General features: G+C 42.7%; 1 protein-coding gene across 19 annotated transcripts in view; it reads right to left on the bottom strand.

Moving 5' to 3' along the window:
• Window positions 1–1593: 1593 nt before the first annotated feature.
• Window positions 1594–26624, bottom strand: part of PTPRT (protein tyrosine phosphatase receptor type T) — a 938880-nt gene continuing 913849 nt past the window's right edge. For all 19 annotated transcript variants that reach the window (XM_053243888.1, XM_053243897.1, XM_053243900.1 and 16 more), the window contains 3 exons: window positions 24526–24689; window positions 19649–19784; window positions 1594–18389 (listed from right to left, as the gene is read on the bottom strand). In XM_053243888.1, the coding sequence (XP_053099863.1) occupies window positions 18336–18389; window positions 19649–19784; window positions 24526–24689 (354 nt within the window). In that variant the 3' untranslated portion in view covers window positions 1594–18335. The remainder of the gene's footprint in view (window positions 18390–19648; window positions 19785–24525; window positions 24690–26624) is intronic.

Raw genomic sequence — 26624 nt, 5'->3', positions numbered from 1 at the left:
AGCTGCAGTGAATGACACACAGGGATACCTCGATGGCATAGCTTGTGATGATGTCATCCATGCTGATTCAAGATGGTGGACGTGTAAACATTTGAAGCGCAAGTGGGCTAACTTGTGAACCACTTAACTAATTTGAACCAAATTTGCTGCAGCTGTATGGACACATAGGGATGCTTCAATAGCATGCTGTGTGATGATGTCATCCACCCCAATCCAAGATGGTGGACGTGTCAACATCTGAAGCGCAAGCTGGCTAATTTCTGGACTGTCTAACCCATTTGCTCCAAATTGGGTACAGTTGCCGTGAGTGACACACAGGGACACCTCAGTGACATAGTTTGTGATGATGTCATCCATGCCAATCCAAGATGGTGGACGCGTAAACTTTTGAGGCGCATGTGGGCTAACTTGTGAACTGCTTAACCAATCTGAAACAAATTTGCTACAGCTGTAGGGACACATAGGGACATCTCAGTGGTGTCAATTGTGACGAAGTCATCCAAACCAATTCAGGATGGTGGACACAATTCAGGATGGTGGACACAAACCTTTGAGGTGCAAGTGCACTAACTTGTGGACAGTCTACCACATATGAACCAAATTTGCTATAGCTGTATGGACACATAGGGATTCCCCAATGGTGCAGTTTCAAATGATGTCATCCACCCCAGTCCAAGATGGTGGACATGTGAACTTTTGAGGTGCAAGTGCACTAACTTGTGAACTGTATAACTGGATTTTTTGCACGTGAGTTGCTGCAGCGCGGCTCTGCGCTGTAGCGACTCATGAGTAGACCCTTGGCTGGGAGGCTTAAAAGCAGCCTCCTGGCTCGAGGGTCTCTCCAGTATGCCATGCGTGCTCACGCATAGCATACTGGAGCTTCCGGGGGCCAGGTGGCCCCCGATCCTTCCAGCCCCCACCAGCTCCCTCACGGGGCCGGCAGTCGTGTGGGCGGCCGATCCAGTCACCCAGGGTTGCTGCCCTGCTCATGTGGGGGGAGAGCAGGCTAAGCCCGCTCTCCCCACTCACCCTCCCCAGGCGGGTCTCTTGGATTGTGAGACCTGCCTCATAGCCATTTCAGGCCGCCTCAGCATATTATGAGAATTTTCATGGGTTTTTGTCCTAGTATGTATCACTTTGCTCTTATATATATACATTAAATCTCATTTGCCATTTATTGCTCATTAATCAAGTTGTACAAGAGCCTTTGGAGTCCTTCACATTCTGCTTGCATTTTGCTATCCTAAAAACTTTGCTGCCACCCAGAAACTTGGTTATTTCACTGTTCATTCCAGATCATTTATAAACATTCAGTAGCATTGGTTCCATTAGCAGGGACTTGCAGGTGTTCACACATACATGCACATGCCCAAGGAAAGAGTGTCCATGCTTTTCCCTCCATGAGACTGACCCTTCTGTTTGTAAACAGGGAAGTAGTTTTGAGGCTTACCTTTCTGTTCAAGACTTAACTACTATAGTTCAGCTTTGCAGTCACATACTTTGTCTCACTCTTGGCAAGTTTTCATTCTTGTTTACCTCCTTTGTGTTCCCATAGACAGACTTCAACACCAAAAAAGCACCAGTGCAAGAGTCTCTTAGTAAAACATTAATCTTGGATCACATGTTTATTGTATGGATTTTGCAACACAGCCCATATTACAAACATTGTTTGGGAAACATTTACAAGAATAAATAAGGTGGACTTGCAGTTGTAAAAAAAAAGATTACACTTCACTGTAATGTACAGTCAAAAAATATATCTGATATTCATTGACTTGACATTATTTACCTTCCCTTCTTGTAAACTAGAAAGAAAAGAAACACTCTGAATGCACAGTGCTGAATTTTTTGTATTTATATTTTTCCTCCCCCCCCCCGCTTTTTTTAAAATACGTGCTTTATCTATCAAACATCCAAACTGTACAAGTGAGCTTAATTGGTAACTGTAGGCATCCAGGGGGTAATGCAAAAGAAAGAAAAAATAGCTCTCATGCAATAACCCCTCCCAGCTAGTAGCAAAGAGTTGGATCAAAGGAGATAAAATGAGAGTCTTGAAACTAGCTTGGGATGCTGCTGACACAGTTACTCCCCCCTTAGCCTTGCAGAGGGAAAGTAACAAGAAAGTTGGCACAATGCCTTTGGTGGATGTCTGTACACCTTGGTTTTAAGGAGGGATTAGTAAAGGAAGAAGGGAAAATCTATAGGGGTCGATTTAGGTAATGCTTACACCCTCTTCCTCATCAGTCTGTGCCAGTCAGATGAGGTGAATTTGCAATTGTCATTTTTGGTATGAATGAGGCCTGCTAAACAAAATTACTTTTAATCTAGGAAAAGTCACCAAAACGTGATTTTCCCCTGCCATGTTGCTGTGGTGAAGTGGTCATGTGAATGCATATCCATGAAGCAACAGCACAGAAACGGTTAGGGCTGGGAAATGCTTTAAGATGTGGCAAATTGTAGTCTTGACATATACAGGAGGAAATAATAGGACTGCTTCATGTTACCAAATCTGTGAGTCACCTTGTGGTGACATTTCTCAGACATATATATATATATATATATATATATATATATATATATTCTGACCATTGAGCTTTACAAGCATGATTTTTGTTTTAAAAATGGCTGAGAGGGATAAGAGGGCAATAATTAGTTTTGTATATCCTGAAACCTTTTCCTGCCAGTCATATTCATTTGCTTTTGGGGTAACTGACCTTACCAAAGCTTCCTAGCAAAGAGCAGACACATTAGCTCTTTATCTGGAGCTGCAACCTGGCATTGTTTTTTGGAGACCTGGTGCACACACGAAACAGAGCAAATGGGCTTCCTTGACACTGTAAACATCTGTAGTTTTACTCATCCATCACCACCACCACCACATGGATATCTCTGGCTTACTTGTCCTTTCTCCTTAATACAACATAGCTTTCAAAGTTAAAGGACCTTTAGAACCTCTGTATCTACGGATCCAGCACCCGCGGATATGCATAGGCACGGTCGGGTAGCAGACACGCAACCTTGGTATACGTGGGTGAAAAAAGGTTTTATAAGTGTTACATCCACATATGCACGGGTTGGGGTAGCCAGAAAAAGGTCATTTCCAGCCACCATTTTGTGATGAGGAGCCATTTTGTGGCTCATTTCGATTAAAAAAGGGCATTTATCTCTCACAATTTTCTATGGAAAAATTGGGACTATGGGCCAGGAGGTGGGGGTATTGCAGGACTGCAGAAGGCCCACGGAGCATGGTAGGGCCCTTTATTTTGGCATTTGGGGGACTTTTTGGTATTTGGGTTTTTTTCTGGGAACCTAACCTCTGGATTTAGGAATCTAACCCCCAATGCCTCAGTATTTGTGGTTTTAGCATCTGTGGTAGTAGCTCAAAATGGAATCCCTGAAAACACCACTGAGTACCATCCTGTAATTCCACTGAAAAGAGCAATCATAATGAACAAAAACTGTACAAATTAGCTGCAAAAACAATGCAGCTTCAAAAGGGGAGAGAAGGAGAAAGGTTTTCACAAATCCGGTTCTTTTTTCATTTTCAAACATTTGTTCTGCTAAAAAGAAAAAAGAAAAGAAACCCCTACAAATGCCAGCCTTTTTGTCATACATTTTCTTCATTACTTTGCTGGAGCTGTTTTGGTGGCCAAGACATGGGCAGGAATTTATGAGTCAGACACCTTTGTTGAAAAAGTACAAGAAAAATGATCTTTTTTTGAAAAGGGCAATCTGGTTGCTAGCAGTGCAGAGATTTCAGAGATTTACTGTCATTGTGTTTATGTTGGACCAGCCACTCTCTGCAGCTGCCGTCTTGTTCTCTTCAAACAGAAGAGCTGCTTTTAAATATAGGCTCTAGCTGTTTGTGTGTGTGTGTGTGAATAACCCCTCAAGCAAGTGAGCCAATCATAAGGCGCAGAGATATTCACATCAAGTCTACATGAAACCTAGAACAACACTTCTTGATTTGTATGTGAAATTCTTCATCTCCTTGGTGAGATGCCCCCGCCAACCATATTGTGATAAAAATTTAGATGTTAACATTCACAGTTCTATTCTTGACATAAGAAAGGTGACTGAGAATAGCGGTTTTGCTTAATTAGCTTCAGTGCAGCATCATTTTGGCTTTTGAAGCATGTGGCATTTGGGTATTTCTTCCCTTTTAAAAATCTGAGCTAACAAGGAGGGTGAACACAGGAAACCTAAAGCCTTATTTTGATGTCATCCTAAGATATGCTGTACGTGGGCTTAGCATCTCAAACAGGCCTGGAAGTCTCAGCTCCATCATTCACCACCTCAGCCCACCACTCATACTCACAGTGGCATTTGTCTGAAGAGGCAAATGCTACTTCCAAGATGGAGGGCCCTTCCATGATCATGAGGCACAAGTGCCTGCACTTCCTGATCAAGGTAGCACCCACCATCATGAAATGATGACTTCAGAATTTGGTTTAAATGACCTATTAGACCTTGTTCTCTTATCAAGAACTGGCATGTTTTGAATCTATCCCAGGGGTGTAGTTATAATTGAGCAGATGGTTCAAAGAACCCAGGGCTCCCAGCTCCTGAGGGCCCTCAGCTCCACCCCTCCCTGTTTTCTTCATTATCTCCTCAATCTGAGGGGCAGCCAGAGAGAAGGGTGAACACGGACCCCCCCTCTCCTCTAGCTACACCCCTAATCTATCCCCTATTTTACAAAGCTCAGTCTTCCATTTTAAACAGCCACATGTACCTGGTGGGTGGACGCTGGACAATGTCACGCACGTTTCAAGCTTAACATAATATTTAACAAAATAATTAATGCTTCCTTCGAAGGCACTTCTGAATGGGTTTTATAATCTTAAATGGGAAGGAGCTAGACAGGGATTCTCAGTGGGAATCTAAGTACTCTAGGGGTACTTAAAGGCTCCCAAGGGGGATACACAGATACTCCTACCTCCCCTCAATACTCATAAGCAGTTTTATTGAAATTAATGGAGCAAGTTTACTTCAAATGGGAATAACTTTAAAAGGTTTATTTCAGTAGAAGTATTTATGTATAACTTAGTCTGGATGTAAGCCCGGAACTGGAGTAGCCTGTTTCCTAATTGTAAGATTTATGTGTGTGTGGAGACTCTCTCTCTCTCTCTCTCTCTCTCTCTCTCTCTCTCTCACACACACACACACACACACACACGAACTGAAGGTTCGCAACAGAAGGGTTGTCATTAGTTTTAAAAGGTTGGGAACTCTTGAGCTAGAGCATAGCTTTATGGGAGGTACCGAATGCAGAAACCAAATCATGGAGGAAATGTCTCTTTTAAACACTCCAGGTGTATGTCATGGTAAATCTCTTTTATCTCTGGATTCTGAGTATAGAAAAGTCCTATTCACATGTTATGGGCAACACTTATTCAAGTAGTGTACAGTGTACACATGTACAGATCTATACAAAGGTACAGTCATTCGCATGTTATGTTGAACACAGGTACAGCAGTATACTTCCTATCTGCATCCTGCATTTGAGGGGCGTCTACCCAGGTTCACTTTTTAAATGAATGCAGGTACAACATAATATCTTAATAGGGATAATGAAGATGCATGATTAATCTTGAACACTAGAACATGAAGACACCAGCTATACAATGAGTGTTTTAGAAATCTCTCTACATTCAACAAAGAGAGGCTATTCTCACGATCATACAAAATCAGGCTAAGAGAGCCTAGCCCAATTTTGTATGACTGTGAGAACCACCAGGCTCACAGCCGAGCCTGGTCTCACCAAAGCAGGTCACTCGCTAAATCTACCCTCCCCTAAGCCCAGGTTAGTGGAGCAAGTGCTCTGCTAAACCGGGCTTTTCGATGGTTTGTTGCTGTGGCGCGGGTCCACGCCATGGCAACGCACAAGTAGAGCCCTGACCGGGAGGCTTAAAAACAGCCTCCTGGCTCGGGGGTCTCTCCAGGATGCCCTGTGCACTTGTGCAGGGCATGCTGGAGCTTCTGGGGGCCACATGGCCCCCTATCCCTCCAGCCCCCACCAGCTCTGTAATGGAACTGGCAGTTGTGTGGGCAGCTGATCCGGCTGCCCAGGGCTGCCTCCCTGCTCATCTGTGGCTAAACCTGCTCTCCCTGCAAACCCTCTGGAGGTGGGTCTCATTGATTGTGAGACCCGCCTCAAGAGTCTTCTGGTACCCTAAAGATTTAACACATTTATTGTAGCATTAGCTTTTGTGGATTACGACCCACAAAAATCCTTAGATATTGGTGTTAGCACTGTAACATGCCATCCTAGGCAACACAGAGGTCTTTTACAAAATCAAAAACTGTTCTACCCGGGTTTGGGTGCTGTGTGTACTCCCAGTTTCTGGTTGTGTGGAAACAAGGTAAGAGGAAAACCTGGGTAGAAGTTATTATGTGGAAGCAAGTTAGGAAGAAAAGCTACCCAGATTTTCCTTCTACCTTGCCTCCACACAATCACTTCTACCCAGGTTTTCTTCTTAACTTGCTTCCACACAACCTAAAATTGGGAGCACACACAGCTCCCAAACCCGGGTAGAATACTGTTTTTGATTGTGTGAAGGACCAAAAAAGCTGAAACCTCATTATGAACTGGCCCACTCTCTCTTGCATGCACCTGGAAGACTGTTGCTGTGGCATCCTCTTCCTTAAATACTGTTATAACTGCATTCAGACAGCCAGATTTCCACCCACTCCCAGAAAGAGATTTCTTTTGCTTTCACTGGGGAAAATCCATTCAACAGTGGGCCCTGGCTGAGTGAATGGATCCAAGATGTAATGGAACCCACTGCTATAATAGTTTGAGCAAACTAGATTTTTCAACAAGTCCAAAGCTGTTCTTATTAGAGTTTCACTAAGAATTTGGTAAGGACTCAAGGAGACATTGTTCACGCCACCGGTTGACATCAAGACAGATGCTGCACTAGTGTGCAGATATGTTGCTACAGGATCTGCTTGCACAACCTGTGGCATGCCTCCTGTTGTGAAACCACTTCTTGTATGTAGCAGGGAATGATGCAAAGCTATTAGCTGTCCTTGTTGCACAAGTGGACCAAGACTGCAGGAGAGTCAGCAGATTTGAGCATCCACTCAGCTACTCAACTTTCTTGCATGTGTGCATCATCATTGCCCTAGTGCAATGTTAGTCTGAATGTCAGTCACTAAGGTTATTCTCATGATCAAAATCCCTGGTGGCTAGGCTGAGCGAGAGAGGCAGGATTGGATCAACCTTCCCCCAGACTATGGTCACTGGGTTTTTTTCAGTGTGCTGCTGCACAGCCACACGATCTGTGCAGCTCCTGGAAGCATGGAGGCCGGGAAAATGAGTCCCGGCCTCCAGGAATCCCATAATGCCCCACATGACAAGTGCAGTGCATTGGAGGATTCCCCCGTGAGTCAGACACACTAGGCACCTGACTCTGTGGGCAGCTCGAGCACATTCACAATCCCAGCCTTTGGATGGAGGATGTGCTCTCACCCTCTAACTCCGGTAAAAGGCCAGGCTTCAAACGGGGTTGCAGCCAAGGCAGCACCAGAACTGGGCTCAATCCTGGCGCTGCACACAAGCAGCCCAACCCAGGCTCAGCTGCCCTAACCTGGGTTGGGCTGCTCATGAGAATAGCCTTGTACAGGCTGTGCACACAAGCAGCCCTACCAAGGTTAGGGCAGTCCTAGCAGGGTACAGCTGCTTGTTTGCAGCACCAGGATTGAGGCCGATCCTGCTGCTACCTCTCACAGTAGCCTCGTTTTTTTTACACCTGGGCTTTTACCTGGGTTAAAGAGCATGAGTGTGCACTTTAACCTTGGTTCCGGAGTATGTGTATGCTCTGGCAGCACGCAGCCTAAGCATACAGAGAGTTGGGTGCCTACTGTGGGCAACTCACAGGGGAATCCATAAATGCACCACGCTGCTCGCACAGTGAATTTAGGGATTCCTGGAGGCCGGTGCTCATTTTCCCAGTCTCCCGAGATCCACACTGCCAGGAGCACCACGGAACATGTGGGCGTGCAAGCAGCGTGTCCCACATAACTAATGAGATCACCTGGGGAGAAAGTAAGGTGCATCTTGCCCCCATGCCTTCCCCACCCACCAAAAATGGTCACGTGCACAACCTTACTGCCTGTCTTTTAGTCATTTCTCCTGTAACAACAGTGACCAATCTGGTAAGGCTGATGAATGAGATCAATGTTGTAAAGCACGTCACATTAGTAAGAAGTGTTATATACATTATATAATTATAGATTGGGCTACTTGTCCATTAATAGCTCTACAAAGCCCAGTAAAAAGCAGTCCAGGGTTTTATCTGGAGATGGTCCTTTGGGAAGGACTACAAGGTTCTGCTTCATATTTTTTTTAAAAAGTGTCAAAAGATTGGGTTCAGTTCTCCTGATACAAATACTACCACCTACTCATGAGCTACTGTCTTCACAGTTCTGGACATAGCCTGTTTCAGTTGCTACTTCAATGTTGTTTTAATATACTCTACCTTATGCTGGCCAAAGACTGTAATAAAGACTGATTGACTGAATTTTGCTGGAAGAGCAAATGATAAATAAGTAATTAAAAATAACAGTAATAATACCAAATGAGCAACCACCCAACATTAATATATTAATGACGTCCAAGTTTCAAAGAAACCTTTTACACAAAGCCCCTTGGCTTCATTTCATATTCTAATGCACAGTCAATGGCCAGCATAAATTGTCATTCATGTACTGTCTCGTGTCACAGACAGTTTATCTATATTAATTCCGAAAATCAGGGCACCTTTCTGACTTCATTCACACATATCCACACCAACATCCCTAATGTGTGTGCATCTGTTCCAAACTAACTGTTCAAAAAGAGCTCTTCTGTGAAGAGCAGCTCTCATCTCAAGGACTTCTGCTAGCAGCTATCTTCCAAATCTGATTACAGAGTAAAAAGATGCCTAACGTGATTTGGCCATGTGCATGCGACTACTGAACAAATAAACATTTGACCTTGCAGATGTGTTTGCTTTGCAATCCTTGCTCTTAATGTGAACATGCTGTGTTTGAGAGTGAATGGCAACGGAATTTCCTAACCTGAACCCGGGCCTTTTCTTTACATGCTCACCTTTTCCAGAAAAGATAATCATGGGAATAATTCATTAAGCATTGCTGCTCCATTCTATCCACTTTTTCAGTCATTCAGTAGGGCTCTCATGGAACCCCCACATGGCTGATTGAAAGATATGGAGAATGTGAGACAGGCTGGGCAGATTTTTGACCATTATACATAATCAGAACACCCAAAATGCTCATTAATGGTTATAATTAATGGATTTACAGACCTTTGGTGAACTTCAGCACCCTCCTTATCATTCTGTGATATTCTTAGCTTTGGATATATATGTATACAAACAAATATGGAAATGGCAGATTATTTTGCTTCACCATGGAAGATAATGATAACTTGCAGTTCTCTGAGTAGATTTATGCCTTCCTACCTTCTCTGCAAAATAATTGTTACAAAAATAACCCATATACTATGCAAACTCAGCAGGTGTGTATAGATGTTATTCATCTATAGATGTGTGTACAGATGTTATTATGCATACTGTCTGTTTAGTTAACCCTAAGTAGCTGTGAGATCTTTCTAGATTACACACTGGTCACTGGATTTGATGTTATTGTCACGAAGAGCATAGGTAGATCAGTCTGAAAGTTTTACTATTTTCAATAGATGCATGAGTTAAGGCTGCAGTGTATGAGAGAGAGAGGAATAGAAAGATAATAGTATATTATGTATACTTGTGAACACATCCTACTGCGATCCAGGGGCGAAGCAGCAGCCTGTGTTCGGCTTCCCTGGTGGTCCCGCCAGTGATGCCCATGCATGTGACATCACGTGCACAGGGGTGTGGCTCAGGCTCCAAAGAGTCCCGAGCGAGCTCTCCCCATCTCATTCAGCATTTATTTCCCCTTTTCTCCCTCACTGGAGAGGAAATTAGAGGGGGAGGACTGGGGCAGGCTTTCGAGCAATTGGGCTACACCCCCTTTGTGCATGACATCATGTGCAACAGGGGCTCCAGCAGCCCTTTTCATTGGTGGCCCAGGTTCTTTGAACCCATTTGCTCAGTGATGGCTCCAACCCTGCTGTGATCTCTGTTAGTGCTTCCAGATAAGAAATCTGCAAAACTGGCCACAGATAACAGCAGAACAAAAAAGTATGTACACTGTATCAGTGCTGCCTTTTTCATAGCACTTTCAGCTCTCTCAAGAACTATTGTCTGTCTCCAGCCTTAGTGAGTTAATCCATTCTTTTTCTGGTTTTTATCAGCTGCTGAGTAACTGCACTGTTCTAATGTTGTTTGAATTAAGCTGTTTTATAGCTTCTGTTTTATAAGTAGGGATGCTAATTGTTCTTTATAAGTTCATTTTGTTAGATTTTAAATATGTGTATAAATTGCCTCAGCTGTGAAAGAGGCGGGGTAAAGTATTTTAAATAAATGATAAACCAATCTGCCTGAAGCAATGTGGAAAAGCATGCAACAGAATACATTTGCTAATAATGGCCAACATCCTAATGATGTGTGAGTGCTATGTGAGAAGCACCGGTGCTGCTGCTGAGTTCCAGACTAATGCAACACCAGTGTTGCAGTCAAAAACCTCCCCCTTTCCCCAGAAGCCTTTGTGTCACCTGAAAACATGTCTCTGAGGGCTGCAAAACCCTCAGGGACATATTTCTGAATACAGAAATACACAGAAGGCTTCCAGGAGAAGGATAAGTCATCGAATTATGCCCCTTCCACATGAGCACTGGTGCTGTGTTAGTTGAATCCAACAGTGGCACCAGCACTTCTCACATAGCACTTACACTTTGTTAGTCAGGGTTTCAGTTATTTATATTTGAACCACACAACTTACTCTTCTTACTTCTAGTACCAAAAACAAGAATTCAAATCTGCACCTTCCTTTTACTATTCAACTCTCAAATACAATGCAATCTCAGTTCTGCCACCTCCCTTCGCCTTTCTGTCTGCTCCCCTCTAGATCCTTCATTGCCCCCTTCTTTTTTATTCTCCCTATTAAACCTGTTTGCAGTACCTTACAGATGCATTTCATTTTGTGGTCTGGTGTACTGATTCAGTGCATCTGATTCCCACAAGCCTCACACTCCCAATACTGAGCCAACATGGATTCCTCTCACTTCTGTCCATGACAGACTGTGGGATCACAGGGTCTGCACAGGTAAAGGAGTCAACACAGAGAAATGACACACAGATCACATACAAATGGTACTTGATTTCAGGCACTGCTTCCTCCTCTTTTGGCTCTGTGTCAAACTGGAAGCATAGGAAGCTCCCATATATCCTAACTTCCCCTTGAGTCTGCCTTTCTTCTACCAACCTTCTCTTTTATTTTGTTAAAATAAAATCCAACATCTTCATGTTATGTTAGATTTGCTCTAACATCTTCATCTAACATCTCTGAATCATTTATTTTGACATCTAATCATAGCACTGCCATACTGCAAGATAACAGAAGTTCAACAAGCTCATCATAAGAACACGTTCACTATGTTAAAACAACAAAGTAGTTCATTTTACACAGATTATGATGTCCCCCAAGCAGATGGTGGTGAGTACCAATGCCTGAGGTATTTTTAGGCTCAAGTACCATGCATAGCAAACTATGGTGGCCAACATACTAAGCGTGCAGCTGTGCACTGGGAAAAAGCATCCCTACGGCAAAGAGCTTCAATAGTTCTGCAGCGCCTATTGTGTGTGGGGAATTCTCCTTCTTCTCGAAGTGCCTTTGGTACTTGAAAATATGTCTGTGAGGGCAGTGTGATCCTCAGAGACATATTTTTGGGTGGCACATGACTCTTCCATGGGAAGGAGAGATAGGTGAAAATCCCCTCCTCACACAATAGGTGCTGCAAAGCTAGGGAACACTTCTTCCCTGTACATGGTCACAAGCTTTGCCAGGATGTTGCCTGGTGAGAAGAGTCTGAAGAACTTGGCTTGGGGGCGGGGGATGCTTAAATTTCCCCAATATAGACCCTGAGTATATTTGCAAACTCATAAACTGTGCCTCTTGTCTATGAACTGGAGTGCAAAATGTACAAACCTTGGCTTCGGTGTGGGATTTTCCATCTAATGTTAGTTTATAAGATTACCTCCAGAAAACTGCTTTCTTTCCCTAGTTGTGGAAGCAGGTTTGCATCAGTCACATTGCCTAATGGGAGAAGAATTAAACACTGCACATGCCTGCCTGTAGGATTAGGAGCAGTACAGTAATATACACAGTATTTAAAATTAAAACAAGTACGCGAAATATGAATCCTAGGTGCCATCGTACACTAATCAAACTCTTGGAATTTTCACCGGGAATGAACATTTATTTATTCTTTAAAACATTTTCAGTGATGTTAAATATTTCCAAATGCCCAATTATTATTATTTTTTAAAAGAGGGAAGGTTTTTGTTTTGTTTTCTTCTCTCCACAAGTGTTACCTGGAGAGAATTTACAAAAATGCCTGCTCCACACTTCCCTATCCCCTTCTTTTATCACTTGGCAAGTAAAATTCCAGCTACAATGCAGAACTGATAGGCCAGGTAATGGGCCAGATAAGATCCTGATTTATATGCCTTTTCATTTTCTTCCTGCACAAAGTTCATACTTACTTTGACATCCCAAAGCTAGTCCTATTAAGACACTGGCCAATATTATGACCAACACTGCACTAGCTAGTTGTGCTAAATCTGGAGCTTGCTTCTAGATTAGTATTTGTGCTTGTGGCACATCTCGTATGTTTTTCAGGGAACTTTTGCACAAGAATGCAATTCCAAAAATCCCCATGATTTAGCGCAACCACATGATCTTGCACTAGTACAACTTGGTTTGTTGCACAAGAGCAGCAATATTCAGAATGTCAGCCATTATGTTCAATGCACATATAGGTCTGTATGTACATACAGTTAGTCACACACAGAGGCGTAACTAGGGAAAATGGCGCCCGGGGCAAGCACTGAAATGGCGCCCCCTGCGCCCCCCCGCGCCACAACATACTACATTATACTTAGGTTTTTCCTCACAAGCGCCCGCCGCCGCCGCCAAGCCAGGCCACTGACTGGCCACCAGGCGCCAGCAAAGCAATGGGGGGGGGGTGCGGGCGGCGCGGAAGGGACCGCTCGTGGGGGATGGGCTGCCGACGTGCTCCCTTGACTGCTGCAGCACTGCTGCACTGAGCAGGAAACATTTGTATTAACAAAATTTTTTTAAAAAATTTTTTTAAAAATTGTCATGTCGGCGCCCCCCATGTGACCAGAAAAGATGGCGCCCGGGGCACATGCCCCCCCGCCCCCCCTATAGTTACGCCTCTGGTCACACATTATGTTGACCACATTTGCAGCAGTATACTACCCATCAGTATTCTTCAGGGGGCTGTAACCAGAAGCACATTTAAAATGAACACCTGTACAGTAATTTTCACAAAAACACAGATGTAATGTCTAAATAGGGCTAGAATCTTGCTGTTTCTATCTCTCACAGGCACCACACATACAAACACACAGAAACTAAATTCCAGCTTATCAATTTGCATATAAAGATGGCTTTTAGAGACATTCCCTTGCTTACATAATGCAGGATGTTTCACAGAAATTGATCATCTACAAAACAGAGCCAAATATGAGTCTGAATTCCTGAGATTCTTTACAGAAAACTGGATATGAGCCATTCCATAAAATGTTTTCACAGACATGTACCATGTGGATCCTTTCAAGAACCAAGGCTTGGATGCAAAACATTACCCAAGAAATGGTCTCCACTCAAGCACAACTGTAATTATACTACACACTCTGCAATCATAGCAGTATTTGGTCCTGGTGCTAGCTATACTCGAGATGTCTGCTATTCAACTCTTTCTATTATGAGCACCCACAGCTGCCTAGTTTGAGAACCATGGCAAACAACTGGATACACTGGAAGTGCCCCAGGAAACTTTGTTCCCAATATGGCCTATGGGAAATGTTAAACTTGCTATGCAGATTGCACCATCCACATTAGTCCCACAATCATCCTCATACCAGCCATGTGGTGATGATGAGGAACTAGCACAGCCTGAAGTCCCCTGTGAATTGTGGAATGTGGGATCTGGATGCACCTTATGCCAAGCACATCTATTCCCCAAATAAGCAGCATGCGGATGTGCTCTAGTAGCCAAGATATCAGAAATATGCAACAAGACAGCTCTGATTCTCCCAAGCAAATATCAAATGCTTGATGTTCAAATGCCTGTTGTTGAAACATTTAGCATTTCCATTAGGAGCCCTTTTCTTTCTTCAGATGCTGCAACTTCTATGGCCACTTATTTACTTGCACGTTTAAATCATAGATTGTTTCACTATAATTTAATTATTTTATCTTTCCGGTGAACTTATAAAAATATATCTTTGGAGCAAGAAGGATTACTAATTAAAGGTGCCTTCTAAATTAAGATGTTAAAGCAGTTATCAATGCTTTACCCTTAAAAAAGAAAAGAAATTAACACTATATTTCAAATGCAAAAAATCTATGTGTCTAAAGCCTGGGTGCATGGTTACTAATGAAACCAGGAAGGCAAAATCATGTCAGTAAGTAGTTGTTTTGAATATTTCAGAGCTTATCACCCTGACCTGCCGTTACAACCAGTAACAACAGCAATGCAGCAGCCCCTGTGCAAGTGTTCCAATATCCCTTATGCAATCCGTGCTCCAGTCCATAGTAGAAACTGGCTGGCTTTTAATGTTAGGTCAACCAAGCAAGTACTATCATTTTCAGAGTCCACAAAGCTCTTGGCCCACTGCTAGCTGTTTGTTGGCTGGTGAGTGTGTGTGTTTGTTTTCAGTCCTTGCCTTCATTGGTTAGGCTTTTCTGTCCAATCAGTGATGGGAAGATTGAAATAGGAAGTGATTCTTCTCTCTGTAGCACCAATTGTTTCAGTTTCCACCACTGAATAGCATCCTGCTTTCTCACTCTCTTCTTCTTCTTCTATGTCTAAGATAGCATTTGCCATCTCCTAAGGTTGCTATCTCCTCTGGATTTCTGGGTAGTGCCCAGATTTTAAGCAAGTTGCCCAGATTGTTTAGCCTGCCCAGTTTCCCAGCTTTCCCTTAAAAACAAGCTCTAGCCCTTGTAGAAGTGAAGTTATGGAGCAAAAAGTGTGGTCACTATTCTGCTCAACAGCTGGACTTTGAGTAAGGCAGGTAAAGCACAGGAGGCTGGCTGGGAGAGATTGACAATAAGCAGTCACCCGAGGAATGTTGCCTTTGTTTTTTGTCAGCAGGGGATCTTTATAAGGCAGTTGAGAGGAAAGCTCCATTTTGATGTAAATCACTGCCTACCTGTGTATTGTAATGTTTAAGGTTTTTGGCTTTATAGTGTGATCCATTCTATGCAAGCCTACTTGGAAGTACCATTGGTTTCAGTCAGATTTTCTCACAAGTAAGTGTGTATAGGAATGCAGCCTAACTGCAAAACTCAGTGTATTTTGTGTTCTATTGCTGCTATTAATATCTCAAACTTTGTGTGGTCTTCATTTATTTTCATGATATTTTGTGGTAGAAAATTATTTTGCTCTGTTAGATATCCAGAACAAATACAAGTCAACTGGACAGTGCATCAGTTAATTTGCATAATTTGCACAACATGCAAATTACTTGCAAGCTATGGGTGGCAGATGGGAGCAACTGCATGTGACATTGAAATTAGGGAGCCCGGATTTGGAGAGCTTGAATATGGCAGCCCTACCTCCTCCATTATGAAATGAGTTAAAAACTTTGGACTCTCTTGAAACCAAATTAGTTATAAGGGACACTTCTGTTGTAGATAAGTGGTTAGAACAAAAAGCTGGGTTAAGAATATTGCATGACATGATGAGGAAAAGTACTCAAAGCAGTCCCACTGCAATACCATATTTACTCAAATTGAAGACTACTCTGAATTTAAGATGACCCCCTTAAAAGTAGAGCGTAATACAAGTTATATCTGCAATGACTCAAAAGGAACACGACTCTGAATTTAAGATGACTTCCCAATTTCTAATACATTAAAGATGGAAAAACTTAGTCTTGGATTCAGGTAAATACTGTAAAAAAAAGACAAGTCAGGCAATGATTAAATTACTACTTTGAGTAATTTTCTTCATCATGTCAGCCATTATAATTAGATCCATGGGTGGCGGATGGGAGCAACTGCATGTTAAAGCTGTTGTACATTGGAGTCAATCACAGATAATAAGTATGCAATGAGCATAGCAACAATGATTCAGATCTCCATTAAACTATTAAATAAATGCCTGTGCTTTTGAACTGGGTGCGTGATGCACAATGAAATTAATTGCATTTTGCAATAATAATCCAGTTTTGCATTGCAAAATCTTCATATCAACTTTTGTTACATAACTGTCCCAAATGTATGGATCCAGAATGTCGGAAGGCAGAAATAGTGTCACATGCCAAGTTTGACCATAACATCTTGCAAGATATTTCTTCCCATCTGGGAAGATAATGTTGCTGCATGAACCATAAGCTTGCAAACAATGAACTGGGCTAACTAGAAGCATATGGCATGTTTTGTTTTCTGTTCCTTTTTTGAAGACCTGATGGTTAAACATACAACATTCTGAATGCTATAATAGCTACATTGTTTCAACAGGGTTCGGAGTTCACAATGTGAAACTAGCTATTTCATATTACCAGTTTACATGTCATTCTGCAGCTTCAAAATATAATTGTTGACCTGAGACAACAAGACAGTATTTACTGATGTTCATTTCAAAAAATTGCTTCTTGGGGTTTCAAAGAATAGAACTCTGATCCTTTTCTCCTAGTATCACTATCTACCCTGTTTGTTTGTGCTTCCCAACTCCTACTGTCTTCTACTTTCCAAAGACAAAAGTTCTTATTTGGAAGGGTATGGAACTACAGTCATACATTTTTACAAAAGCAGAAAAGTCAAGTATTTTCTGCAAAGACTCATAACCCTCACTAGTTGACCATTTACCATTCAGGAACTGCACTGCTTAGAGAACCGTCAGAGATAACACATATGTAAAGAGACAAACTTTAATTTAAATATTACTCCAGAGCATTTCCACATCTCCACTCCACAAGGTCAGATATTACAGCTCCATTGTGTCTCCTTGCTTTGGGAATTTTGATCAGCAAATTCAATCTGTGCAGGTAAACTTGATAATATGCAAACTCATAATAAGTTCACATGTTATATTTTTTCACACAAATACAGTTCATCAAAAGGTGTGAAACTGCTATCATTTGTTCTTAAGCGCAATCATTGCAGTTGGTGCCTCTTATCACATTGGGCAACCAAGTCTGCAATGAACCTGCTTGCCTCATTATCTCCCACCATGTGGTAAACATGGCCTTAGTAAACGTCTGTATAGATGGTGGAGAGAAACCCTGATATCAGTGTACTTTAATGATGCAACCAGCTGATATATATTTTAAACCGATCCCTCAATTTCATTCTTTCTTTGAAGAGACACTGCACACAAACAAATACTTAAGATGAAATGAAATTAACTTCATTACAAACCAAAGAACAATAATAATTTAAAGCACAAAGGTAATTCTAGGGTGTCCTCAGTTTAACTAGCTAGGAGGTGTGATGATACAGAACTGCTTTACCAGTGCTGCAGTGATATGATATGATATGATATGAACCATTAAGATGTAATCAGCCCATGCACAATGGTGGAAATCTAGCAGCACAGTGTAGCAATCCAGGCAACAGATTCACCGGCAGCTTCGGGGTTCCATGGCTTGCTTCTAAGTCAAGGGCCAACTGGATAGGGAATTAGAAAGTCATAATAGTGGCCTTTTCATTTGAAGAACCAATCGCAAAGGCTTACTGTGCTGAAAGGGTACTGAAGTTGTTTTCCTCCTTTGTCAAGTAGCCGGTATATGAAATCCAAAACATAAAATGAGGATTTGTGGAAAACAGAAAGAGGAGCTGAATGATGATGGATTATCCCAGTATCTGTTTTTCATTTGTATTAAGGAGAAACAAAATACACATCCAAAATGGCAGAGGGAAGCGGTCTGAAGGGATTAGAAAGCAGAGTTTTCCAGCCTGCTTCGCCAATTTGTACAGTAGGTTGTTTAAAAAGTTAGAGAAGTTCCTGTAGAGTGCAGATGGGCAGCAGATCTCTCCTCCTTCCAAGGGCACTGAGATCTGACCCAGTCACTCACTCAAGGGTGAAGACGTTTGCTCTCCTCACCCCATTACTTCTTTTAAGTGAGGGGGAAACCAGTGTCCTTCAAAAATCAGGGCTTTTGGAATTCGGCAAGCTCCCTGCCTTTCATGGGCTAAAATGAACTCAAGTATTCCAGTGCAACCTCGTATACAAATTTATACTGTTCCTAAAAGAGAAAAGGGAAGATATACAAAGAGACAAAGAGATGGAAATGTGAGAAAAAGAGGCAATGTTAGCTACTGATCTTCCTACTCCTACTTCAGCATCCATATCTGGACACCAAAGCTTCCATAGAAAGGCTTGGCTGTGCAGACATGAGCGCCACACTTGAACATAGCACCCGATCTGACAAATGCCTACAGTAACAATGGAAATCTGAAGTGGGGGAAGGATTAATTTGGAATCTATTCCTTTTTCTTGGGGCAGTCTTACTTTGTAGCAATGCAGTAATGCTGGGCTTTTGTTCTCTTTTTAGCCTACTTTCCAGTAGGCTTATGAGATCACCCGGCATTCTGTGTGTGTGTGTCCCGCAATCAACTTTGCAACGCCTGGACCAATTTGAACCAAATTGGGTACAGTTGTAGGGACACATAGGACACATAGGGACACCTCAATGGCGTAGTTTGTGATGACGTCATCCACCCTGATCAAGATGGACGCGTAAACTTTTGAGGCGCAAGTGGGCTAACTTGTGAACAGCCTAACCAATTTGAACCAAATTTGCTCCAGCTGTAGGGACATATAGGGATGCCCAAATGGCGTGCTGTGTGATGATGTCATCCGCTCCAATTCAAAATGGTGGCCGCATGAACATCTGAGGCACAAGCAGGCTAATTTGTGGACTGCCTAACCCATTTGCAGTGAGTGACACTGCCTAACAGCTTCAGTGAATGACACACAGGGACACCTCAATGGCATAGTTTGTGATGATGCCATCCACACTGGTTCAAGATGGCAGATGTGTAAACTTTTGAGGTGCAAGTGGGCTAAACTGTGAACTGCTTTACTGCTTTGGACCAAATTTTCTGCAGCTGTAGGGACACATAGGGACACGTCAATGGTTTGTAATGATGTCATCTACCCCAATCCAAGATGGTGGATGCCTGAATGTTTGAGGTGCAAGTGGGCTAACATGTGGACTGTCTAACTGATTTGAACCAGTTAGGTCCAGTTGTAGTGAGTGACACACAGCCGGTACAGTGACACACAGGTGGACATGTATATGTTTAAGGCACAAGTGTAGTAACTTGCCAATTTGAACCAAATTTCAAATTCTAACCCATTTGAACCAAATCTGGAACAGCTGTAATGAGTGACACACAGGGACCCTCAATGGTGCAGTTTGTAATGATGACTTCCACCCCAATCGAAGATGGCGGACACAAACTATACTTGTTTAGTATATCTATACTTTGCTGTACTTACCAGTGTCTCCACCATGTTGGACTTGTTGTTTCGTAAGGTTTTCACTATGTGAAACACATCAATTATGTTTTGCTGCTGGATCATTTCACACACACTGCATATGGCACAGAAGGTGCCACTGCGGCCACCACCATTCCTAGGCAAAGAAGAGAAGAGGTGGCTTAAAATAGTATCGGTTGAGGACTTCAAGGGGTTCTTCAGTGGTTCTCAAATAATGGCAACACTATAGAGCTACTGGTTGATAGTTTGCAGGGAGCAGTTGCAGGAGGGTAGAAACTGAGCTATTTGTTCATTTCATTTATTTGAAAACATGTTTGTAATCCACCCTTCCAGTGCTGCTCAGGGTCAGTGTTCTCTCTAAGGCGTGTGCACGTGTGTGCACTCACAAGTTTTTTGATGTCCGCTCAGTTAATTTAGATCCTGCTCAGGTCAAATCAGGAAGGCCCCACCCTGAATGCGCATGCACACACACTGCTTTGATACAGCTGCCCAGAACAAAACTCATTCCACACACAGATGAAAAAAGAGAGAGAACACTGCTCAGGGAGGCTCACAGACAATAGAATTAATAAAACAGGATAAAATGAATAAAGTTCTGTTAAAAACAAGATGCAGTGAAAACCAGATGCTTCTCTAAACAAAGTTAGTCTAGGCAAATATTTAACATTTAATAGAACCTTCCACATGTATACTAGGTAGCAAAGACTCTTTCAAGGTGTGCTTCTATGGAACAAGCCAATTTCTGTAAAGCACCATTTATATTGATGATTAAGATATAGATTTCCTGTTTGAGACAAACAAGGGATAGAATTCATGGGTTGGAACTGAAATTTATCCAGAGTGAGATTTGAAGAGAATTCCGGGGTTCCTCCAAGGAGAAATGCTGGCAACGTTTCCTGGCAGGTTTGCTTTTTCTTATGTAAATAGCATACATGAAATAGCATACATGCGGCGGGGTAGGTAACCTGGATTCAGATCATGGTGGGCACAGGAAAGTTAAATCTTTCCCCCACCCAGCAGTAGTGGGTGCTCCCCTGAAAATACTTCCAGCTCCCCATTTTGCTCCCCATCCACTAGACTGGAACTTTACAGAATTATATGCAGTCATAGTATATAATGGTCCTCTAAGCTTGAATTGATTATTTTAACATTGTTTAAACGAGTCTCATTCACTCACTCCTGGCCCAGGAGCAAGGCCAACCCTTCTAACTTCCTTACCGGGCTGGGTGAGACCATGTGTGCAATGGGATGCAGGGTCATCTCCCCTGTAGGTTTCAGCTGGCCTGGTACTGACTTCTTTCCCTACCCCAGCCTTTCCTGCCACATGGTTTTCAAGAAGTGAAAACGAGCCTGGAAAGCAGACTAGAAGGCTTGGTCTAATCCAAAAATCCAGTATTTTCTACGAACCTGGCCTATCTTCCCAAAAAAACATAAGAAATGTCTGATTAAGGGACTTGGCTATCATGAGTATTGAAAGAAAGTTGTCAAAGTCTATTTAGCTGAAGAAAGCTGTAGACAGATCTGCCTGTCAAGAACAGGTGAATTCAGCTTCAGTAATAAGGTAGATAAACTAACATTAATTACTCCACCTCAATAAAATATTTAGTGCATCACAAAATCCTTGCTCCCCTAATAACATTTGTTGCCACTCTTTTCTTCCTCTTAGGGGCGTAACTATAATAGGGCAAGGGGAGACAGTTGTCTGGGGGCCCACTGCCTCGGGGGGGGGGTCCCCCAGAGGCAAGTGACATGACTGACTCCCCAAGCCACGCACCCGCCCAGGCTTTCTTCAGTTGTATTCATCCTCTGAAACTGATGTGGGTGTTAAGACCTGGAGCTACCAGAACAGCATGTCTTTCTCTAGTACCATTAAATGACTTGCATCATCCACAATTTACAAAACCTTTTAAAAAATAATTAAGGATGATAGCAATAGCAATAGCACTTACATTTATATACCGCTCTATAGCCGGAGCTCTCTAAGCGGTTTACAATGATTTAGCATATTGCCCCCAACATTCTGGGTACTCATTTTACCGACCTCGGAAGGATGGAAGGCTGAGTCAACCTTGAGCCCTTGGTCAGGATCGAACTTGCAAACTTCTGGTTACAGGGCGGCAGTTTTACCACTGCGCCACCAGGGGCTGATGTTCTATTGTGGCACATAGGTTATTTATATATAAATATATAAATTTTCCTATGCTTTTTGTTACCACTATTCAGCCTCATTTAAGATTTACTTCATGAGCTGAGCTTCAGTGAGGGGGGGTGGATTTTAAAATCTTGTCTTGGGCCCACTCCAACCTTGCTATGCCTCTGGTTGTCCTGCCCCCACCATGGTCCAGATTGGTATATTTGCCATAGGAAAAAGGCTCCCATTGAAGCAAATGGAAATCTGCCCACCTGGCAAATAGGACATGTGGAGGGAATAATCCTGATTCTGGCAGGGGATGGGACTTCTACCCCCACCCTGGTTCCAATCCATGTTTTCTCCAAGGAATACTATTTTCAAAAGAAAAAGCAAGCACACCAGGGCCAGTGATGTGATTAATGTCATGTCTAGTTTGGTCCATACTCACTATGGGCATGGGAAGGAGCAATACATCTCAACCACATGAAGGTATGTTTACATTAAATGTTACGAAGAACATACTAACTATAAAGAAAGGTTATGCCCTATCCAGCTCCAGCACAGCATCCCTCTAGTGGCTGTTGCTGGTGTCTATATTATATTTGGGGACAGGGAGTCATTTTTATTTTATTTATTTATTTTATATCTTTGTACACCACTTTGGGAACTTTTGTTAAAAAGCAGTATATAAATGTTCATTGTGGTCGTGGTTATGCCACAAAATAAGTTTCACATTGTGGAGTCTCTTCCCTTGAGGTCTGCCAAAACTTTCCCTTAAGGAATGTTTGGACAGACATCTCTCAAGGAATCAGATATTCTTCTCTAATCAGGACAATGACCCACTAGATACTTTTTAGTCATTTTAGTCATTCTGAATCAGTTGAGCGATGTGCAGTATTATGTCTGTTCTCCCCACTCTGAGCTCAATGCACTGATTGGCTCTGTGTGCACAGAGTTTACATTGTATGTGGACAGGCTCTCATGGTAGGCTGTAGCCTTGGGTGGCCACATCGGCCACCCACACGACTGCCGGCTCCGTAATGGAGCCAACAGAGGCTGCGGAGATCAGGGGCCATGCAGCCCCAGGAAGTTCCAGCACGCTCTGCGCAAGTGCACAGAGCATGCTGGAGAGAACTTCAAGATGGGAGGCTGCTTTTTAGTAGGGGTGTGCAATTCGGGTATTCAGTGATTTGGTTCGGGACCCGAACCAAATCACCCCTGTTCTGTTTTGTGCCCGAATATGGGCCACACGGATCACCCTTGATTCGGTTCGGATTCGGATTTAATCCGAATCCTAATCCAAATCGATTCGGGGGGAAGGGGGCCCAGGGGCAAAATTTTGGGGTGGGGTGGTAGTGCCCAATGGGTGGAGTCTACCACCCCAATTTCAGGGGAATTGGGCAAAGGGCTGATTTTGGGGGAATTTTTGAAGTTTTAGTGACTTTGGGGCCCCACTTTCACTTTTTCACACTCTCAATTACTATGAATATGAGGAAGTAATCAATTTAGCACACTTCACCTTATGAAGACAAACCTCAGAAATTCACCAAAATTCACCCCTCTGCCCAATCACTCTGAAATTGGGGACGGGTGGTAGCCTCCACCCATTAGGCACTATCTACCAGCCCACCCCACTCCTTTGGGGCAGATCCACTTTCTGCCCCCAATCTGCCCCAAAGACACCAAAACTTCAAGTATTCCCAAAAAATCAGCCCTCTGCCCAATCCCCCTGAAATTGGGGTGGTAGCCTCCACCCATTAGGCACTACTACCCCACCCTACTCTTTTGGGGCAGATCCACTTTCTGCCCCCAAACTGCCCCAAAGTCACTAAAACTTCAAAAATTCTCAAAAAAACCAGCCCTTTGTCCAATCCCCCTGAAATTGGGGTGGTAGCCTCCACCCATTAGGGACTATCAGCCCACCCCACTATTCTGCCCCAGGCCCCACTTTCTGCCCCAATCTGCCCCAAAGACATGAAAACTTCAGAAATTTCCCAAAAATCAGCCCTTGCCCAATCCCCCTGAAATTGGGGTGGTAGCCTGTACCCATTAGGCACTACCACCCCACCCCACTCTTTTTGCCCAGATCCCATGCTAAGCCCCTGAACTGCCCCAAAGTCACTAAAACTTCAAAAAATCCCCCCAAATCAACCATGAACCGAATCACCCGAATTTTTCGGGCCTGAAATTTGGGTGATTTGGCTCGGGCCCAAAAAATATCGGGGGACATCGGGGGTGATTCGGTTCGGCCCCAAATCACCCAAAATTGCTCGTTTTGGGCACAGATCATTCTGTGCCCGAAATTTTTTGCACATCCCTACTTTTTAGCCTCCCGGTCAGGAGTCTTCTTGTGAGTTGCTGCGGCATGGAGCCGCACCACAACAACACACGATCGTAGAGCCCAGGTTAGCAGAGCACTCGCTCCGCTAACTTGGGCTTAGGGGAGGGCTTCGCAAACAGGTTACCCGATTTTAGCCGATCCCCTAGCCCAATTTTAGCCGATCGTGAGAACAGTCTCAATATTTTCTAGCCCTACAATTCTATGACATCACGGATATTTTGATCAGCATTACTTCTTTAAATACATGTGCAAATGTAAGGTATGGTGTTCCATCACAGCAGCAAACACTGCTAGGCCATCAAGGTACACTTACTCAGCACTTCTTCCCAGCAGCTTTTCACTACCCTGATTTTTACATATACAGCCAATATTTAGCACAAAATGCAAAAGAGTAGAAATACTTACAGGCAGTGGACCACAGTTCGTCCATCTCGCCCATCATACTGCTCCTGCCATTTCTCCAGTCGCCTGACCACCTTCAAGAGAGAGCGTTTGGAAGGAGGTATGTCTCTATATGCTGGCCAGCCAATGTACTGTAAATGCTGAACAATACGGTAGCCATCTTGGGGCTAAGAGAAAAGAATTATATGCTGATTGGGTTGTAAGAAGGTGTAGGAAAGCTGCTATGTAAGAAACCTGAATATGAAAGTTGCTGTGTAATGTCAGGTCTTGGTTTGGATCCCAACTACCATGACTAGAGTTTTGTTTGCAGGATGGGGCCTTCCCATCTCCTCCTTCCCAGGAGGAGATGTCCAAAGAAAATCATAGCAACTTCAGGCTTATTGTGCATGGGCACATTTTCCAAGAAACGTGGACCTGCAGACTTCTACATTTTTCAGTTATGAAAAAGGAATTGATGAAACACCTTTTCTTTCTTCCTGTTCAGCTATGGAGGCAGGTGATGCCATATTAGAAGGCCTTTCATAATCAGCATCTAGAGAGGCAGGATATTAGATAGGGTTTTCTTTGGAAGGGTTTTCTAGTAGTTAACAGCTCCTATAGGTTATCCCCTTAACTTCATGTGCAATAATTTGCACAAACATGGCTCTTTGAACTAGAAACTGATTAATACAGTAGTTGAATAAGGTGTCTCTCTTTTTCCCTGGAGGCCTCTTAGGATCTCTTTTTTAACAGATAATCAATAGATAGTTGGTACTTAATTGTGTGGTACAAATTACTCTAAAAGAGGCTGAACATCAAGGTTATCTTTGCCATTGGGACCACACAATTTTTAAAGATTATTATTATTATTTATTTATTTATTTATTTATTTATTTATTTTTTCTTTCCCTGGGAGCTTTGGTTTGTGAGCACCCTGGACATGTTTCCACCCAACTGCAGACTTAAAGAAAAATAGAGAAATCTTGAATAAAAATTATAATTAATAATTATTATATTATATTATATTATTTATTTATTTACACAGTCAGACAGGTGTTATTAACTGGTTTGTTTTATCCAGACATCGAGTCCTTCCCAAGGACCTGGGATGGCTGAATTTTATCATCAATACTGTTGGTTATTATAGATATCGTCACAAAATATAGGCTGTTCCCATTAAAGTTGCTTTTTGTAATTGGCTGATGGTGATTTCTTTGGCCCCTATGGTGCTCTTCAAGGTCTTTTGGATGATGATGATGATGATGATGATGATTTCTTGGCTGCACAAGAACAGGCACTAAGAACAAATGCAATAAGAGCAAAAGTTAAAAAATCAACAACAACCAGCAAGTGCCACCTTTGTAAAGAAGCAGATGAAACAGTGGACCACCTAATCAGCTGTTGTAAAAAGATCGCACAGACTGACTACAAACAAAGGCATGACAAGGTAGCAGGGATGATACACTGGAACATCTGCAAAAAATACAAGCTACCTGTAGCCAAAGATTGGTGGGACCATAAAATTGAAAAAGTTGTAGAAAATGAAGATGCAAAAATATTAAAATATTCTGACTACAAACAGACGAACATCTGCCACACAATACACCAGATATAACCGTAGTCAAAAAGAAAGAAAGACAAGCCAGTATTAAACCCTCTGTTTCTTTCTTCAAGTTGCCATTCTTAAGCCATTGCCAGGTCTTGGTGATGTCTGATTTTCCACTTATATTGTGCAAATATTGACCATGCAGTGGCTTATTTTTCCACTTTTCTGCTCGGTTCTTGACTTGTTCTTTCTTGTAGGCCTGCTTTGTTTCATTGGTGTTGAATAGTTTCTCGTTATTGACCATTTTAAGTGCATCTTCCTCACTGTCCTTGATATATTCTTCAAGGCCTCTTTTCTCCTCCTCTACTGTTTGATGGACTTGCAGCATTCCTCTTCCACCTGAGCTGTGAGGGAGGTATAGCCTATCTACATCACTGCGGGGATGGAGAGCATGACTGATGGTCATTATTTTCTTGGTCTTATGATCTAGCGTCTCTAGCTCTGCCTGGGTCCAGTCTATTATTCCTGCAGTGTATCTGATAACAGGTATAGCCCAGGTGTTGATGGCTTGTATGGT

The sequence above is a fragment of the Hemicordylus capensis genome, chromosome 4, assembly GCF_027244095.1.
Source record: "Hemicordylus capensis ecotype Gifberg chromosome 4, rHemCap1.1.pri, whole genome shotgun sequence".
Classification (NCBI taxonomy): Eukaryota; Metazoa; Chordata; class Lepidosauria; order Squamata; family Cordylidae; genus Hemicordylus; species Hemicordylus capensis.
Note: the sequence above shows the minus strand (reverse complement) of the source record. Positions and strands in the feature narration are given on the sequence as shown.